The sequence below is a fragment of the Alligator sinensis genome, unplaced genomic scaffold (genome assembly GCF_000455745.1).
Source record: "Alligator sinensis unplaced genomic scaffold, ASM45574v1 scaffold680_1, whole genome shotgun sequence".
NCBI classification, from domain to species: domain Eukaryota; kingdom Metazoa; phylum Chordata; order Crocodylia; family Alligatoridae; genus Alligator; species Alligator sinensis.
In genome coordinates, this window is record NW_005842508.1 from 242,292 (window position 1) to 256,455 (window position 14,164).

The window sequence follows — 14,164 nt, forward strand, 5'->3', positions numbered from 1 at the left end:
GCCCCCCCCCCCCCCCCTTGATTTGTGCACAGGGCGGGCTTGGGGCTCCTTGCCCTGCTGCCTTCTCCCCCTCCCCCTTGCGGGGGGTGGTGCTCCACTGCCCAGTGGGTGGGATCCCATGCAGCAGGATGGAGTTGGGGAGGAAGGCTTGGTGCTGCTGCCAGGTGCCCCGTGTCGCCATGGCGAGGCACCCATGCCCGCCTGGCAGCCACAGGGTGGTGGCATGCTGCTGCTGGGTGGGGAAGGAGAGCCTCTTGGGGGGTTGTGGCTTGGGAGCGAGGGGCAATGGCATGGGAAAGGCACTGACATATCAGGGCTGCTCAGCACCACAAACTGGGTGGGGGGGAGGAAGGGAGAGGAGCGGGGGGACAGCTGCAGCTGCATGTGGTGAGGGAAGTGGGTAGGGGGAGCTTTGATTTTTTTTTTTTTTTTTTTCCCCCCCCCTTTCTTTCCCCATGATAAAAAATGCAAAATCAAATGCCAAACCTTATAGGTCCTTACAATTTATTTTATTACAGAAATTGAGGCACTGATAAGCTTCCACATTGCTTTAAAATTGTAATTATATCAATAAAACATTGCATTCAGCTGATACACGTGTGTGTGTGTGTGTGTGTGTGTGTGTGTGTGTGTGTAAATAAAACAGTGTTTCATCTTAATCATGGGGAAAATGTGAATTTTGGGTTTTTAATCAGAGTATTTGAGATTTTTAAACGGAGAAAACCAGGATCCCTGCTTGTCATAATGTCAGAAGATTAGTAACATCTTTTGTGTAGAACAGTAGTGATAGAAGACTTCACGTTTGCCATAGTGCAGTGCTTTTTGAGCTGTACATTAAAAGGTCTAATAACATATATGCCAAGCATAGTTATAGAAGAAGCCTTACATGTTTGGGATAAAAATCCACAAATCTTTTTCCACTGGAGTAATTTTTGCTTTATCTGATTTTTATAATTGACCCAGAATTATAGCAGGGATGAGGAGGGTAGGCTGAGACTAATTGCAAAAGATCCAGCATGATATGCTTGCCCAGTGACCTTTGTTTGTATTTATCAAGGTTAAATTGTATGTTGTTTGGGGCAGGGAGCATACCTAGCATATAACTGAGCACATGGTAAAAATAATAATAAAAGAACATGAGGGATAAGTTGCAACTGATATTCTTTTGTTTGGATTTAATTGTGTTCTGAAATGTATAAAAACTTGAAGGCAGGGTAGAAATGCATAAGCTTTCATGAGCTTGGGCTCACTTTATCAGATGCTATGAAAGGACATCCACAGAACAGTATACAAGGTTCTATTTCTCAGGCTTTTCATGTAGTAAACATGCTGGAAGCAGGCCTCAGATATACAACCTGAAAGTGGTATAGTAAAAAGAAATGTATTTACTTGGGCACTTTCTTCCAACCTCTTTTGTTAAATAAGTTGGAGTCTTTAGGTCTGTAAAAGAGGTGTATTTGCACAGGCTGGCATTCTGGGTCAGGTTCTGGTGCTGACAAAGCAGAATGAATTAACATCTGAAAGCGTAATGTATAGGTATTTGGAAATAGTTCATATGGACACAAAGCTGTTTACTTGTATCTCTGGGCACTTGCCAGTTTTTCAAGGACAAGGTGTTTTTGCTATAGGCTTGCAGATGTATTTGGCAGAAAATTGGAAGATTCCCTGGAAAATGTGTTTTGTGAAAAATGTGCATTATGAATTTTGTTAATTAAAAATCTGTATCTTTAAGCTAATGCACATTTTTGTATTATGTGTGCAAGTTTAGAAAATGTTAAATCTCCTCATTGCAGTAGTTACTGTTACACTTTATAAAGCACAGTTTTCATTTGCCTAGTATCTCATCTACAGTGCCTCTCCTCTTTTGCAGGGAGCTAATCCCCATGTAAATTTATTATTCAGCTGGTCCTATAACATAGCTTAACTTCTGCATTAAGGGTGGATTGTAGTGCAGGCAACAGATTTATATAACAATTCATCTCCTTCAGGTGGGTTATTTCTTGAATCTCTTTTTGGTTATTCAGGGAAGCGTGTACTCTATGATGTCCAGTGAACAGACCATTCTTAAGAACCATTACACAGTATAGTAATTGTCCTACTAAGCCTTTTTTTTTTCTACTCACACTGAGGTAGGCCTTCATAAACATTTTAGTTCTAGCATTTACCATACTGGCTGCCTGTCTCATAGTGATGAGGATATGACAGAGAAGTGGTAGTGTTGATAACGTGTTGAGCTGGCTACATATCTTAGAGTGGCCAAAATACCTTAGAGCTATAGCTTTATGAAAAGTCCGAAATCATAATGCATGCTAATCTTTATTATTCTTTTTTTTTTTTTTTTGTCTGTATCCACTAAAAGGCTGGAAGAGATGTAATAATAGTTGGACTGGAATTTCATTGCCCCAGAGTGCCTGGACTGGTTGTCAAGTTAGCTCTGTGAAAGCACTTCATCTTTTGGGGTCATTCAGAACTAAATGTGGATTTTTCGTTTCAGTTTAGTAGAACCCTTCCTTTGCTTTGCTGGAGAGAGCTCAGTGCTGCTATGATGTGTCTGGTGCAAAATATTGTATCTTTCAGTTGTATGGACCCCAAAGCAGGATAGCTGTGCATTATGTTATGTAAGTGTATCAGCAGCAGCCGAGGGCATTGAATGGCTTACGTCAATAGTCATCATTGGCAGTCCCTGGATTTAAGGATGTTTTCTACAGATGGAAGAGTCCAATCCTTGAGCCACAGATATGTCTGCAGAAGTTGCAGGTCTTTTGTAGGGGAGAGTAGGCTGTAAGATGCGATTCCTCTCCTTTTGCTTCCTCTGCTTTCTCTTATTTGCTCTACAGTGATAGTAAGCTGTTGTCATTCTTCAAATCCCTAGCTGTGTGCTTCTACAGTCTGTCTAATGGTATCTGTTTGTAGATACCATGCACTTCTTAGGTGTTTTGGGGTGAGTAGCTGAGCTGTGATCATGGCTTTTCTTTTACTTCAGCATGAATGCTATACTAAAAGCATACACTTTCTGATCCTTTATCTTTGACTTGAAGAGTACTTAGTTGCCTAGTGGCAGTGTAGTAACTGTAACCACTGCTTTTTGACAGTACAGGCAACCCTTGCTTAACGTTTCACTTAGCGCTATTTTGCTATAACGTTCATTTCAAATTGATACCTGATTTCACTTAGCACTCAGTGAGTTTCATTATAATGCTCGTGGTTGCCATCTCGGGTCATTAAAAACGATCGTCAAATACTTTTGGTTTCATTTAACTCTTGTTTCACTTAACACTTGGTTTTTCTGGAACCAATTAAGAGCGCTAAGCGGGGGTTGCCTGTAGAGCAAGTGAAACAAGGTCTGCATGTGTAGCCATGCTTACTACTTCTCTCGTGTGAAGAAGATATCTTTTTTTCTGGGAGCTATGCAGCTCTGACATAGTTTTCCATGAGGATGCAATACTTCTCAGAATGGCCCTATGTGAAAGTACCGAGTTTGCATGATGGCACTTCTGTTGAAGACTAGCTATTCTACCTGCTTTTTGCTGACATTGAATGATTTTGTCTTATGTTGGGATGGGGGTGGTGGTGTGTGTGCCATCTAGGCTCAGGCTTGGAAATGCTAGATACTCTATTGTCCTATCAGAGTTACCACAAAGGCGGAGTTGGGTTTTCCAGGATCCTGTGTCTTTAAAGCAAGGTGAATGTTTAGTAGTTGTGATTGCAGAGAAAATTTTAGTAATGGACTGAGTGGAACCAATATAGGTATGTCTGAGTCTGCAGAGACTTTGGGTCTTAGGGTGTGAATTGTTTCATTTAGTTTGGTAACTTTCAAGTTCATTGATGATGACTTTAAGTGTCAGCATGGTTTCATTCTTAAAACCAAAACAGACTAAAATAAAAAACAAAATTCATAGTCTCACCATTTACTACTAGGTCTTATTTATTTTGGTACCATAGTTGGATAGCATTTGGAAGATGCTGTCCAATCTGAGCAGCTTGAAGGTTTCTCCTGTACGAGTTTGTACACTCTGAACTAGCTGGGTTGGTTCAATCCTCGTTTCTGAGCTGTGGATATAGATGGTGTCAAGTGACTTCCTCGGTTGAATGTCTTTCTTCTTCTTTTATTTGGAAAACCCTTTAGTCCTGCTCCCTTCAATCCCTGAAGATCTTACGCTACTTTTCTGGAGCAGTGTCTTTGGCAGTGTTTTCTCATTCCCCATGATTGCAGTTCATGTGTCTTGTCAGAAGCGCTTGGGCCAGTGCCCCAGAATTGTCTGTTTCAATAGGGGTGGTCTGCATGGGGAATTAAACTGCTTTTGGCAGGAAAAGTTTACTTTGGTATGAAATAAAAGGAAGCTTACAGGTTACAACTTTTCTCTCCCCCCCCCCCCCCCAAAAAAAAAAAAAATCTATCCCCTACATCAGTTTCGGTCTTGCATGCCCACATTTAATCATTTTGATTTAAATTTTGATATCCTTCATTCTGTTTGTAGGTCTGCTTTTAATTACAACTGCCTGCAATAAATTATAGAACTGTTCCAACGGTCCAGAAGGAACATCTATATTAAAAGCAGGTCTGTTTAATAAATTGGTAAGGATTTAAGGTATGGTGAGAGCTGACTTGAATGAGCTATTGGGGAGTGGCAAACTTGAGCATTCTCAGATGGAGTCAATGGTGTGCTGAGCCAAGGGTAGGTCTGCAGTTGGGATTCCCTTCTCTTTTATTCTGTTTTTCCCCAGTAATGCCCCTATTACATTATCAAAATCCATTTTTTAAATATAGAAGCATAACAGTAATAGAGCAAACAATAAAGGGCTGGGGGCAGGGACCTGCCTCTAGTGCCATACTTAGAAATGGACAATCATCCAGTACCTCTTGAAGGTCCCTACATCTAGGTACTAGCTTGTTGTGGAAGGGCAGATGAAATCTAAATCTGGCAACTACTTGCTATATGAGTGGTTTGCTGTCTTCTGCTTTTCCAGTTAAATCAGGGGGCTGTTTGCTTCAGTCAGTTGGGTATTTCATGGGGGAGTCTCTGAAGCAGACAGGGTACCACATACTCGGGAGCTTCTAGAGCAGGACCATCACATTAAACTTGTACGAGAAACCAAATGTTGGGCAGTTCAGCTCCTAGAAAGCAGGGTGCAGTGTTTGTTATTGGAGGCTGCCTTCTAGTGGAACTGCACTTTCCAGGTGACTTGAAGGTGTGGCCGAGCGTGAAACATTTTGCAACTTTGAGGCAGATGTTGCTGGTGGTCACAGCTGACTTTTGCTGTTTGGCAGAGGGTGATTCTGCAAAGTCCACTTGCTAAACAGGATGTATGTTTTGCTGAGCTTGAGCTGGTGAATATACAGCCTTAAAAAAGAATACAGAGTTGATGTGACCTTCTTGGTATACCCTTTTAAACACCAGCTGCTCAACACTGGTCCAAAAGAGCATAGCCCCTTCCCATCCCCCACCCCCACTGTTTGTTTTTATTTTCCTTCCATTCTCTTTCTCTTCCTCTCTCTCCATTCTTCCCCAGTGTCTGGATCGCAGTGCCACCTACAGTCTTCCCATCAGAAGGGGACTGAAACGGAAACATAGGGAGCAGACAGAGGTGACATGTTTTGCCTGATCTGGCCACAGAAAGCAGTCTATAAATGTTAACAGTCACAAGTGCACAGCTGCAGACTGCTTAAAAAATGGTTATCTGGTGAAAATCTGACCCCTCATTGCATGAGGTATCAGATAAAGATGTTTCAAAATGTAGCATCTTTGGTAACTTGTGTCTGGAGCTCCCAGCCTGTCCCTGTTTTTCAGAATGGGAGGTGGAAAAGGGAGTGGAGGGAGTTCAGTCTGGGGTTTTTCAGCCCCCCATAGGGTGGGGCAGGTTCATTGGAGCCCCCCTGAGGTGGGCAGGGGCTCCAATTCACCCGGCCCACCCTTCAGCACCAGCTGGGGAGCCCCAAGAACAAGCTCAGTCTGCTTTCTTTCCCACCTCCCATTTTTTGAAAACAGTGAGTGCTGGCAGAGAGCCCTGGCCATTGCTATGGGAACCTTGGTGAAGGCTACCAGCAGGCAGTTACCCCCCTCAGAACCAACATTGAACTTCTGTTTGGTCTGGAGAAAGGTTGTAACTCAGAGCGCTTTGCAAAATTATAGCTGAGAGTTATAGCTGGGAGCTGTAGTTCTGCCTGCACCCAGAACCCTTGGTTTCATTCATGGGTTTTGCTGGGCAAGCATGCTCTGCGGGCCTGGCAAAGTGATGGGCAGCACTTGTTGCTGAAGATGAACACAGCTTTTCAGGTACAGTGACAAATAGTTGGTCTGCCAAGACCAAGATTCCAGATTGTCTTTGTCTTCTCCAGCAAATGAGGGCATCCTTTAAACTAAGATTCTTACTGGTTTCTTTTGAGGCAGTGTGGCCCACTGGGTACCACTGGTCTTAGAGGAATGAGACAGAGGGAGGGAGCTCTAAGAATCTTTAAAGTTTCCTACTACCAGAAAGTTTTAGTAGCAGCATTGTGTTGACTAATAATATAACTTAGACTTCTTGCCTAAGAACAGTTTACTTGTTTTATGTTATTTTTTCTCTTTGCTGAGTCCAACTAGGCTTGCTGCAACCATTGGATTTGCTCTTGCTATCCTTGCAATGGTGAGAACTGCTGTCTCGCCTGAAAAGCTGTTTCTTGTGGGTGTGTTCAGTGTATAAATTTTAAGGTATTCAGCAGGTGCTTGGCTGCCTGGGAGTTGTCTGGTAGTGAGTGGGAGAGAAGAGCTGAGCTATAAGCATATATGAGAATAATACAGAAGCATTGCCTCAAGGCATTGACCATAATAGTTGAGTAGCCTAATACCATAGCATTGCTGCACTGTGTATTGCCGAAGGCTGGTAGGATTCTATATATCATAATCAACTAAACAAGAAACTTAAGGTGTAAACTAATTTTGGCACAAGGGCATTGTTGTATGGCAGTGGCAGAGTAAAATGAGCACAACGTTTTCATTCGATAGCATGTTTAGATACAGTCTGTTGTTCAAGTATATTTTGTGGTTGAATACTGAATTAAGAATTAGTAAGTCTTCAGTTCAATCTTTCTTCTCTTCATCCCCACAGCTGTCTGCACAGAATAATGTGGAATGTAGGCAAGGTCTTCTGATAAGTTAATAGTATCCAGATAATGCAGTGGTGTGAGCAAGTCCGGCTGCTTTCCAACCATAATTAGGAGCATCACCTCATATTTTGCTCTTTGGCAATTTGACTGGGGAGCAGAGTTCCAGGAAGCGTCCCTAAGGGCATAGTAATACGCTGTGTGAAGACTGCATGTCATCATGAACACAGCTTGCACTGCATTGAGTATACAGTTTTTGTAACATAGTGAGGAGGGCGTGAATGATCAAATAGGGCATTAGACCTTCTACCTTTTAATTCCTGTAATTTATTGATAGTACTGAATCACTTTTATTTAAAAAACAAAAAACCAAAAACTCTTCTTTTTTTTGTAAAGACCCTTCCCAAAAGTAATGTGTTGAGGTGAGAAGGGGGTTTGCTTACTCCTATAGGTAAGCTTGAAATTCACAGTATTGTACATATCCTGGCAGCCTACCAAGAACAACATATTTGATTTGATTCTGCTCCTTCCTTCCTCCCGTTAAGTGCATGTATCTTAAACTCCACAGAGATGAGAAACAAACAGCAGGCTGCTAGGAGGCTCTATTGGGAGCATGTTTAAGCATCATGTGATTCAGTTAAACGCTGCAATGTGTTTAACTCTCCATGAAGCATGTGTGATTAGAAGACACATTTTAATCCTCCATATGTAAATGGACTTTCTGACAACAATAAAAGAAAAAAAATAAGGCCAGATTAAGACTTGGAAGTAGGTTCAACTCCACTGACCTCCTCATCTCAGCTGAGCTGAGACAGTGATTTAAAATTGTCCAGCGGATGATTTAAAATTGGAACCGTTGAGTAATTCTCTTCAAAAATATTTTTGCATTCCTTCTCAGGGAGGGTAAAGGAGTACTTTTATTATGAATAAAAATACAAAAGAAAGCAAGGGAAGAAAAAAGAAAGGAATGGGTTCATTAGAAAAAGCATATGGTACAGAAGTAGAAGATTTTATCAGTAGACTTGCTGAAATGACCTACACAGTATGAAATTGTATGAATGACTTTTATGGATAGGGGTCAGCCATGCTAAACCTACAATTTTTTTTTTTTAAACCATGTAGAGCAGCGGTAGGCAACCCCTGGCACAGGTGCTAGATTGCGGCACGCAAAGGTGTTTTGCTTGGCATACGCATCTTGGGGTACACAGCAGGGAAAAGGCTGGGGCTGTGCTGCCACAAGGATTGGGCCCCTCACGGTTTCCCCACCATCCATCCACCTGTGGCATGCCAACATGTTACAAGTTGAGGTCGCTGCTGGTTTTGGCATTGTGCCCAAAAGTGTTGCCGACTCCTGACCTAGAGACTTGTTTAGTGTTATTGCTCCCAGTTAATGTGATTTGAGTTTGTGTCTAGTTTTTAATCATTTTGTGTTCATACCTAGGTACCATAGTTTATGGACCATAGGATGGCATAAAAGGGCTTCTTTTAATCTGGTGGTTTTCAACCTTTTAGACTTAAAACATTTTAAAATATAGCGGCACCCCCTTAAAAACATAATGTAAATATGCATCGTTAACTAATGCTAGCAATTGATTAGGTCATTATAACTATATTATATGCACCCCACTGCCACCACAGCCAGGTGGAATTGTGGCATGTGCTTCCTGCAGAGCCAGATTAGGAATCAGGTATAGCGGGAGCATGCACTCGTTGCAGCCCTTCCTGGTTTGACCTTATGTTGTCTCCCACTTGTTAGTTTGGCTCTGATGCACTTCCTGAAAACAAATGTACATGGGGCAATTTCACCCCATGGTGGTCACGGTGGTCATGCCAGCATTGCAGCACTCCTGGTGGGTTCTGGGTGCTCTGGCACCTTGGTTCTGAACCAGTGCTCTGACTTGTTGTTATAAGCATGGTAAAGTGGGTGAGGCTTATGAGCTTGCTATAGTGCTAACTATGTTAGTTTTGATTCAGGCAGAAGGCAGGACAGAGTGGCATCTTGGGCCTAACTCGTTCAGAAAGGCATAAGCGTTTGTAGGCGACAGTCTACTTCAGCAGATGCTGTGAATTTCATGTGCACTCCTGATCTTGTCGGGGAGAAAGTGAACAGTCCAGTAGGTTGGTGGTTCTCAACCTTAGCAAAGACCTTTGGAAAATGCCAGCTCTTAGTTTTCATTTGGTTTTTGACTACAAAAAAATAATAGAAGAATTATTCTGTTGCAAGGAACTTGGAAAGACTGCAACAGGTCAGAACGTTTTAAACACTATGTATTCCTATTTAGAAGTCTTTTATCTTGTGAATCATGTTTGTGCACCTAACAGCACTAACATTGTGTGGCACCCCTTGACAGACACTCGAGGCATCCCAGGGTGCTGTGGCACCCTAGTTGATAATCACCGTAGTAGGGTTTTGTCCATCTTCAGTTTCTCTAATCCTTGATAGCGCTAAAATCACTCTGATTTTTTTTTGATCAACTTCCCCAAAACAAAATCTTGATGACAATGATCTGAAGAGCAGTTTCCAAAATAGGAATCCCTAAATGCTTGAGTTTGTAGATAAAGTTACAGCAGCAGTCTTACGTTCTAACAAGCCTGTTCTTGAATGGAGCGTTGTAGAAGATAAACAGACAGAAAAGCTCTGCTTGTGCTTATATGGTGGTTTGGGATCTGTTTGTTTGTTTTTTTTCTTTTTAAATGTTTCTAATAAAAGAAAAGAAACCCTATTTGAAAAAGCTTCTGTGGTTTTAATGCATTATAAACCAATTTTTATATACAAAGAGATCCCATGTGTATTCTGTATACCAAGGACCTGAAATATGCCATACGTTATGAAGAAGGTATTTGAGATAACTCAAACAACATTCTGAACATGAAGGGGGGCTTAACTTTGGCCTGGGATACTGGGAATCCCACACTTCCCACAGTCTGCTATTCCCTTACTTTGCAGTCCCTTAGGAGGGTTTTGTTGAAGCCTTTCTCGTCCCTGCTGTTGAAGCAACAGCTAGCTGCACTTTGCTGTTGCTCTTGTGGCCAAAATATGATAAGAAGCAGCAGAGGCACCAGCAGGCTTTCTTAATGCTGCAAGGAAAAGACAGCTTTTTCTCAAAAGGAAGTTAGGATGCTGCATGCTATGGTTATGTGGAGTGAGCCAGCGTCACGGGGAGGGGGATAGCGCCTCTTGTTGGCGAAAGCTGGGAAACTGAGTTCTGGGAAATTTCAGGCCTCTTCTCTGGAAAAAGGAAGGCCAGCAGGAAGGCTCATCAGTTTAAACTAGCGAATAAAGGGAACTTGTACATCAAATAAATGGTGTCTTGTGTGTATGCTTTGCAACTTTTTATCAGTCTTCCCTTTCTATATGCCACACATTTTTGGTCTGTTGTTTCTTCTGTTTCCAAGCTCATACTTTCCTGCTGCTAGTAACTGCCTATTTGATTTTTCTCCATTTCTCCGTTTCCTCTTTTGAATCTGGCCTTGTGCCCCCCTTCCCCATATCATCTTTTAGTGTGTGTTCTCTTCTTCCCCTCCCACCCTTTCTTCCACTTTTTCTCTCCATTTTGTATTTCTCCCAGTCCCTTGTTTTTTCATCTTCTCCAGTGTGCAAGAGGTGGCGGCCCTGGGCCCAATTTGGGCTTTGTCTTCAGCAGCCCATGTGTAGCCATTGTTAGCGAACCTAGGCCATGGGGCTACGTAGGACTGGTTGGGCCTTTTGTGGTCTTACTGATTGAAGGACTTTGCTTAGATAGAAGATGAAGTCAAGGTATGTCAGGGCTAGCTACACAATTTTCAAAAGGAGAATGGTGCCTTTTGGGTGGGAGGGGAAAGAATGCCTTTGCCTTAATTTTGGAGTGCTGATCTTGAGAGAGTTTAGAAAGGCTGAGAGGTTACTAAGAAAAGGCGGCTTTGTTAACAGATGCATCAAGTTGGTCAACAAAGATGGTTACTAACTTTGAGGCTCTTAACTACAGTTTCTGCTCCAAAAAACGTACAAACTGGGGACAGGGAATGTTTGCTGGTTAGTTCAGGGATGGGTGTGGGATATTTGTAGGCACTTGGGGAATAAGAGAGAACTTAGAGGCTTGGTTTGTCAAAGTTTGCCTAGGTTAATGACTTGAATTTGTTGGTTGGTTCAAAGTAGCGCATTTCAAAGTGGGCTTGAAGAAGGGGGCAGGTTCCTTGGCAGGTTATCCTGTGTTGGTGGGTTTCTATAAGTAAGGGGTCTGCTTGGAAACAAAATTGGGCATATGATGAACACCAGTACCCCTAATAAGAGCTTGTTGCCCTAAGGTATGTACAGAAATGCTCCATGCACGTTTTATAGCGCTGTAATGTAGAGCACTTTTTAAAGCATTAAAAAGTTACAGTGCTCTTAAACATGATGGAAGTGCAGTGTTTGGGGGGCGGGGCTTTGAGTGTCCCTGCATTTTCCAGGCTAAGATGCAGGGCATGCTCTGCAGCCTCCTGGGGCTTCTCCACGGGTCAGAAATTTGTCCAGCATACAGATGTCATTTAAAGCACTGTAGCTGTAAAATACAGCGCTTCAAATTTTTAATACCTTATTTAACAAGGGTTAATTTAAAACACTCTACCCATTTTTAAAGTGGTGTAAATTTGTGCAATTCTGTTAAGTTAAGGCGATAAAGCGCTTTAAATGTCAAAAAAAGCAACTTTTGTACATACCTCTAATGGTGTTTGTTTTTACTATGGAATCGTTAATGCACCTTAATTATCTTTTTGTAAAAATATGGCGGGGGGCAGCACTTTTGTGCAGGGCAGCTGGGTGATCCCAGCTACAGATAAAAGTATAGTCATGATCTTGCCTGGCTAGCACATAGTAAACACTTCAGGTGCACTTTGTACATTATAGTAAGCAAGCTATTGTGCATTTGTGATCTTGTTGCAAGGAACCCCCATCTTTAGTCAGTAGAGACAAAGCTAAATAAAATGTCCTGTTTTTAGATGTCTGTCTTGGATGCTTTTATGTTGTTAATTAATTAACTTTTTACTCTGCTTTACTAAAACATGCTCCTAAGATCCCTTTTTCAGAATGGACAACATTTAGAATGCACTCTCTAGAGCATTCAGTTTTTGTTCCTGAACATGAAATAATGAAAGGTTACAAGCAGGCAGGGATGTGGAAATCTAGTGTTAGAATGTCTTGTTGCAACTGTTCTGCTCTCTATATGTTTACGTGGCTCCAGTGATTGATGGTGCTGACTGTCCTTTCTGTTTTTCAGGGCCGACATGTCAAAACAGGTCAACTGGCAGCCATCAAAGTCATGGATGTTACTGAGGTAAGCAGAGAATGTGATGTCCTCTTTCATTAGAAAGAGGATAGGTGGTGATTTAGTGCTTTAATGTCTTTATTCCCTTAAAAAAAAAAGTCGTCAGATGTGGGAAATCATTTTCTGTTTGCAGAAACTGACCTTTGAGGCAGTCTGCCCTTGAGTGACATTTTGTGTTCATGAAGGTGAAAGGTCTATATATTTGAATTGTTGCAGATGGTCCCAGTGTCTGCAAATCAGTAGCATTTCCTTTTCAGAAAATTTTCAAAGACAATGCTGCCTTTTTTAAATACATAATTTCAAGCTTCTGCTTTGAGAGAGGCAAATAGGGAAAGGGGGTTGAGGACAATGGTTTCACTTAGAACATTTACAGCCTAAAAACTGTATAAATATATTAAAAGGAAATAGGTCCAATAAAGTTCCCAGTGGCCTGAAAACAAACATCTGCTAGAATGATGAGCAGATTGCTGGCAGAACTCAGCAGTGTAAAATAGTGGTTGAAACTGACTCGGGGGATTTACTGTGGAGCTTTAAATGGGGAAGAGAGGAAATTTAACCCAGCAATAAAAATGTATGTCCATACTTAAAATTAATATCACTTTGAATACCATAAACTATGGCTATTAGATATATAAGGATTTAATTAAGTTATTAAAAACCAATCAGAATAATGAAGGTTTCTCCCATAGATTCCACTTATGCTGTATGGCATTATATCTGCAATTATCACATGGGCTTCAGACTAAAAATTCAGGGTGGGTATGTGTGAGAGAGAGAGCGAGCAAGCAGTTGTTGGACTGACTCTGCTCTCTGTGCAGATGGAGCAAGTATCTTCAGACCAACAACTTACTGTTCTACATCAATTAATCTCCAATGATTTTTTTAACATCAAAGTTTCTGTTGTGTGTTCTACTAGTTGGTGTCTCTAATTGGCAGAGCATTTGCAATGAGTGTAAACATGCACCTCAGACACAACGAGTTTAAGAGGATCACTGCAGACTGTTTCATTTTTCGACATCTGTGTGCGTGCACCCCCACTTGGAAGTGATACCTTGGATACTGGATCCCAGGGGGTGGACTTAAAGCATTATGAATGAGCCACCTGGGGGGAAAAATGTATAAACCAGCACCCAGGCATAGGTCAACTGATAAGACTTCAGTCATAGTTCTGAATCTCCTTGCAGTGGTATCACAGTGAGACTGCTGATCTTTTACTTAAACTGTTATGTCTGCCGAGCACTAGACATTCTTGTTTCATAAAATGGAATGATAAAGATCAGTTTTCACCCATAAGATTATCAAAGGCTGCCTTCGTGGAGGAGCACTGCTACATCACCATAGTAATGTAGATAAAAAAAAGAAAGCCAAGGAGTGCTGACTTGATGCTAGTATGCTTTAAACAGCAAAAGCTTGTATCAACACAGCAAGTTTTTATGAAAGGCAGGCTGTTACAAAATTTAAGTAATCTTCCACGAAGTTGTAATTTGGTTATTCTGCACATCCTCTTTTATGTCATTCATTAGCAGGGATCTTGTGTTTTTTCTGATTTTAAAAGAAAAATCCCCAATTTTCGGTTTAAAAAAGTAACTCCAAATCCACATTTTTCTGTGATTTAAATGAAACACCACTCATCTATATCAATAGCTATATCTAGTGGCGTTTCATTTTAATTATGGAAAAATGTGGATTTGGGGTTACTTTTTTAAACTGAAAATTGGGGATTTTTCAAAATCGGAGAAAACCAGGATCCCTGTTCATTAGTAGTAATTAAAAAAAAAAAATTATATATAAAATAAAAAAT

The 14,164-nt window shown here is 41.4% G+C and overlaps 1 protein-coding gene across 12 annotated transcripts in view; it reads left to right on the forward strand.

Annotated features, from left to right (window-relative positions):
• The window catches only part of MAP4K4 (mitogen-activated protein kinase kinase kinase kinase 4), a 201,303-nt gene that overhangs the window by 85,673 nt on the left and 101,466 nt on the right, over positions 1–14,164 (forward strand). For all 12 annotated transcript variants that reach the window (XR_003095857.1, XM_014523594.1, XM_025213172.1 and 9 more), the window contains exon 3: positions 12,316–12,372. Coding sequence is in view for 11 of the 12 variants with exons in the window: in XM_014523594.1 (XP_014379080.1) it covers positions 12,316–12,372 (57 nt within the window). In the remaining variant the exon portion in view is untranslated. The remainder of the gene's footprint in view (positions 1–12,315; positions 12,373–14,164) is intronic.